The sequence below is a fragment of the Pipistrellus kuhlii genome, unplaced genomic scaffold (genome assembly GCF_014108245.1).
Source record: "Pipistrellus kuhlii isolate mPipKuh1 unplaced genomic scaffold, mPipKuh1.p scaffold_m20_p_5, whole genome shotgun sequence".
In the NCBI taxonomy this organism is placed as follows: Eukaryota; Metazoa; Chordata; class Mammalia; order Chiroptera; family Vespertilionidae; genus Pipistrellus; species Pipistrellus kuhlii.
The window spans coordinates 75,452,226-75,457,427 of NW_023425551.1; the positions used below are offsets into that span (position 1 = coordinate 75,452,226).

Below are 5,202 nucleotides of genomic sequence, written 5' to 3' on the forward strand. Positions count from 1 at the left end.
GCTATCTTTCAGAAATCAGAATGAAATGGACCAAAAGAGAAGGAAGATAAGAGAGAAAGGGTATAAAAATGAGATGAATGCATTGGGTTCCATATCCAACCAATTAAGGAGTTCCAGAAGGAAAAAAAAAAGGGGGGGTGCGGGGAGAGAAAACGGAGAAGTAATTATCAAAGAAATAATGCTCTTCCCAGAATTGAAGCAGTGGGGCCACAGTGAAAAGGTCTCTCATCGGAAAAACAAGACAGGCCCCGCCCACATCAGGTGGGACTTCCTGCCGTGTGGTGGGACCTCAGGAGAAGGACAATCGCCTGAGAGCTGGAGTGGGGACACTCACACAGAAATTAAGACCAGAAGGTCTGAGACCCTGGGAAGGACACTCCCTCCGTCCCTCCCAGCTCTGCATCCTCAGATTCTGTATTTGGAGGACCCCAAAGTTATCTTTCCTCCTTCCCTAACGCCCTCCAGCTGCCTTCATCTTCCTCCTTATTCCTTAGCTGGGCCCAGCCTGCCCTGCCCAGCCCGGCCTTCTGGGTTCGTCCCTGAGCACTGAGCCAACCAGGGTGAGGAGGCACTCCTTATCCCCACCCATGGAGGCCCCTCCAGAGTCTGTCTCCCACCCCCTGGTCACCGAGAGCCCCACGTGACCGAGGCAGATGCTTCCTGCCCCAGGGGAGTGCTGTGTCAGTGCCCAGCAAGGCCCCGGCCCACATCTCCCAGCCCAGCGATGGCTCCCAACCTGCTTCTGCTGCTGCTCCTGGGACTAGCAGGTGAGGTGCAGAAGCTGCCGAGTTCTGGGCCCCCTCCACCCTGCTCAATGCCTAGAAACAATTGACGTGATTGTGGCAACAATCCGTGTGTAAGGCCCTGAGGGGTCCCTGTGCCCCTCGGACAGTCGGTGGGCTGGGAGGTTCCCCCATCGCCTCCCTAACATCCCTTCCTCCTTTCCCTCCCCAGGCCAGGGCTCCGCGGACCATCTCCCCGAGGTGTTGCGGGCGTGGGTGGGCGGCTCCGTCCAGGTGCACTGTCTCTACCGACCCCAGGACGGCCGGGCCCGGAAGGTGTGGTGCCGCTTCCTGATGGAGAGGTGCCAGCCCTTGGTGTCCTCGGCGGTGGACCGCAGAGACCCGGGACACAGCCACATCTTCCTCACGGACCTGGGGAGTGGCCTGCTGCAGGTGGACATGACCTCCCTGAGGGAGGAGGATGCCGGGGAGTACGGCTGCGTGGTGGAGGCCGACGCTGGGCCCCAGACAGTGCACAGGGTGTCCCTGGAGGTCCTCCCGGCAGGTGAGTCACCTACCCCACATCGCCAACATCACCGCACCTCAGACCTGCCCTCCCCACTCCCACCTGCGGCCCCTGGGTCCCTGAGGGTGAGGGGACTGCTGGGGGAGAGGACTTGGGAGGAGACATCCTTCTGACAGCTCCGCAGGGAGCGGAAACCAAACTGAGTGAGCATCTGAGATAAAATGGGCAGGGCAGCCCCTCCCCCTCCTGCACAGGCGGGTCCCCCAGGAAGGCATGGCCTCTCCCGCACCCAAAGCCGGGCCTCCTGGGCTGGCATTCCAAGGAGGATGAGGTTTTGTTTTTGTTTTGTTTGTTTTTTCACAGAAATATTTTAAGCAGAGTTTTAATTCAGGCGTATCAACTTGAATTACTCTTTTATATCATCCAGGTTTTTTTTTTTTTTTTAATTTCTGTAAGAATGGGTTAGATGGCCTGAAATAGCTCACTTAATTCTCTAAGTCTGTCCTCATAGAGCACCCAGCACCTGCTCACCCACAGGCGGGGCACAGGCAATGCCTCAACTGCCCCTACCCATCCAGTCCTAAAGTGGCCTCAGAATTTAAGCTGATCTTCTCAACCCTAATGTCAGCAGGGAAAGCACTTTATTTTTATAGATTTAATTCACAAAGCCTGCAGCTATCTAACATCGAAGCATTGATTTAAAGAACAATTTAAAGTGTTAAATTTCCCCCCAGTAAGAGAGGCTGTTGTGAAAAGGCCGTTGGGAGGGGAAATGGCCAGCCAGCAGCTGCTGAGGCAGAGACTGCTGCTGGCCATCGCTCATGGCTGCGGATAGGTGTTCCCCGCCAGTGCGTCCTTTTCTCAGTATTTTGTGCTGATCCCCAAATGACAACATGAAGAAAGGTACCTTCCTTCTCTGCTTTCCCCATCTATGAATTAAGAAGGTGATGAAGTTGCCCGGAGGATCCCTCCTCGCTGGAGTCCATAATCACCGTTTCCTGTTATAAATACACTCCTGTCCATCCTCGTCTCCTTTGTCCCCTCCTTCCCGACACGCTGAGGTCTGGGAAGTAAGGGTTATAACTCCTCTGTTGGGACAAGACGGGAGGCAGTGGAAGAGTGACAGGGAGGCGGGACTGCAGTGGCAGGTGTGGCCCGACAGCACAGTGACAGCAGCAGAGGATGGTGGGCAGGCAGGCAGGGGGAGCCTGGTATCCAGGGAGGATGTGGGGCAGCTCAGGCAAGGCCCATCCAGGGGCTTAGAAGGCACGTGCGGCCAGAGTGGGCTCAGCATCTCCGTTTCCTGGTTTGGCCTGGGGCAGGGAGTAGACGCGGTGAATCTTCTAGAACGAGTGAGGCTCCATCCCAGAGGCTCTAGAAGGACTGGCCAGGCTCCCGAGGCAGATCACCAGGCTCAGAGGAGCCAGTGCTGCCTCCCTTAGTGGAGCACGCTGTCACCAAACTGAGTCTCGGGGACCGACCAGGTCCCCCAGCAAGGTCCAGTGGCATGTTTCACCTTAGGGCTGACCCTGGAGTTCCTCAGACCCTGAGGGCAGAGCCCGGAGGTGGCTCAGTGGCCTGCAGGGGCCACGAGGTGGCAGGGTGTGGAGCGGCCTCACAGGCTGGGCGGAGCCCGTGGAGAGCCATGCCGGGGAAGTGATGGGCGTGAGCAGAGGGGAAGTGGCATATCCGCAGTCAGGTGAAGCATAGGAATGCCACCCCCTGACACCCAGAGTGCATGCCCCTAAGGAACACCCCAGCCCTTCTTTGTATTCCATTCTCCTCAGTGCCCCCTGCCCCCTGTCCGCCACCAGCTCTCACCGCTCACCCCCACAGGACCATGAGCCCTGCCCACAGGGGGAGGTGTGCTCACTAAATATTCCTCCTGACTCATCTCCTGGCCTGACAGAGGAAGAGGAGTTCGACAAGGTTGGCAGTGAGACTGACGAGCCCTCATACCCCTTCAGCAGTGCCAGCCCTCTGCCCAGCCAGCATGAGACAAGGTACAGACGGGACCCTGGGTGGCTGGGACCAGGGTGGAGGTGGGCTAACGGCTCATTCAGAGCCCCAGAGTAAATCAAAGGGAACCCCATGCTTCCTTCCTTTCCTGGGGAACTTCTGATCAGGTAGCTAAACAGACAGACAGACAGACAGACCTCTTCATTCGGTTCAACAACAGTCCCTTCATCCCTCAGGTTCCACAGCCATTGTCCCTCCATAATGTCTCTAGTCTGCCCTGCCCGAGCCTGCCCTCCTCACTCCATTCCAAAAACCTCCTTCTCCCAACCATGGCCCACCAGGGACTGCCCCTGAGCCACTGCTCAGGAGTCCTGGCCAGCAGCTCCCAGCCAGGTCAGGGCCAAGCTCACCGGTGCCTTCGTGTCCCATAGCATCCCCTTGATCTGGGGCTCCGTGCTCCTGCTGAGCTTGCTGGTGGTGGCGGGAGTGCTATTTGCTGTGATGGCCAAAAGGAAAGGTAGGTGGTGGTCCATTCATCTATCCCTGCGTGGCCCCCCGGGGCCTGTCAGCCGGTCTTGTAGACAAGGCCAGGAATCTAGGTCTGCCCCTACAGAGGCAGACGCGGGATTTCCCATGAGGGGTGGAGGGGAGGAAGGTGTTCAGTGGGAGCAGGCCTGGGGAAGACAGGCACTGGAGCGGGTGGGGGAGTGGGGCTGGGACAGGGGACTGGAGAGGTGGGGAAAGGGCTGTGGAGTTGGGGGTGGGGGGGGTGTCCAGGCAGGTTTGGCGGGAGCTGTGGAAGCAGCAGGTGGGTGGCAGTCAGGGCAGGCTGGGCGGGGCTGTGGGTCGGAGGGGTAAAGGTTCAGTGGTGGGAGTGGGGAAGGTGAGCCTGAGGTTTCTGTGGGGGTGAGGGCTGGGCTCTGAGCCGGCACAAGGGGCAGACTGTGCTGCTGTCCTCTGTGTTACCAGGGAACAGGCGAGGCGTCCCTGGCCAATCCCAGCGCAGCGGAGGTCCAGGCATGGTAAGAGGAGGCCTCTCCGGCTTCCAGCCAATTCCCCCAGGGTCTCCGCCAGCCATGCTCAGAGAGGTCCCAGGTTGATGGGGTGGAGGGAGGACTGGGACCCAGAGGGAGTCCAAACAAACCATTTTCCTAACGGTCCTTTGAAAATCCTTTGTCCTGCCAAGGAATAGCATTGATGCATGGTCCCACCTTCCCAGACTTGGGGAGAAACTTGGGACTTGAAAATCTTCAAGGAGTCCTCTTGCCTGCTGACATATTCCAGAGACAGAGGCAGCGCGTCCTCGGCTTTGCCCAGGGAGCTGGGGCTGAGGGAGGCGTGCTCTGCTCGGTTTGCCTGCTTTTTCGCAGGCACTCTCCCCAGCGGTCCGCACAGATGACTCTGGACTGGCTCTAGACGTGCCGTCGGACGTACCGTACACCAGGCTGGACTCACCACCTTCCTTTGACAACACTACCTATAGCAACCTCTCCCTTGAGCCCCCGTCAAGGAAACCCCCAGCCCCAGCTCCATCCTCATCACCCCCTTTGCCTCCTGAGGTCCTGAGCTGCTCCAACCCTGTGATGTATGCCACAGTCATCTTCCCTGGGGACAGGGGGGGCAGGCCCACCCAGGAGCCAGCGCAGGATCCCCCTCATGGCCAGACTTCATCCAGCTGAGATGCTCACCACACTGTGTGCTCACAGAGGCCACAGGTTCTTTCTGTGCGTCCACCAGCCAGCCCGTTACTTTAGGGTCCAATCTAACGTCTCAATTTTTTACCTGCCAGGCGATGATGGGTGTGACCTGGGTCTCTTGGGGGAGCCTCTCACGCTGGCGCCTCTGCCATGACACCACTGGGCTAAATAAACTCTACATGATGACCTGTGCGCTCTTGATGGTTGAGGGAAAAGGAAGGGCCTGAGTTTGACTACTTAGATGGCCTGTGGACTGAAAAGACGCACCTTGGTGCTGTGTGATCTCCTGTCTGTCCTG

At 58.2% G+C, this 5,202-nt stretch overlaps 1 protein-coding gene across 1 annotated transcript; it reads left to right on the forward strand.

Moving 5' to 3' along the window:
- The first annotated feature begins 240 nt into the window (after window positions 1-240).
- Window positions 241-4,947, forward strand: TREML1 (triggering receptor expressed on myeloid cells like 1). Its single transcript, XM_036413784.2, has 6 exons — window positions 241-767; window positions 955-1,287; window positions 3,143-3,251; window positions 3,639-3,724; window positions 4,177-4,229; window positions 4,578-4,947. The coding sequence occupies exons 1-6, from the start codon at window positions 725-727 to the stop codon at window positions 4,884-4,886; spliced, it is 933 nt and encodes a 310-aa protein (XP_036269677.1). The 5' UTR covers window positions 241-724; the 3' UTR covers window positions 4,887-4,947.
- Window positions 4,948-5,202: the final 255 nt, after the last annotated feature.

Coding starts and splice junctions, on each gene's coding strand:
- TREML1 (XM_036413784.2), top strand. CDS start 725: ATGGCTCCCAACCTGCTTCTGCTGCTGCTCCTGGGACTAGCAG. Junction 768..954: donor GCTGCTCCTGGGACTAGCAG/GTGAGGTGCAGA, acceptor TTCCCTCCCCAG/GCCAGGGCTCCGCGGACCAT. Junction 3,252..3,638: donor CCCAGCCAGCATGAGACAAG/GTACAGACGGGA, acceptor CGTGTCCCATAG/CATCCCCTTGATCTGGGGCT.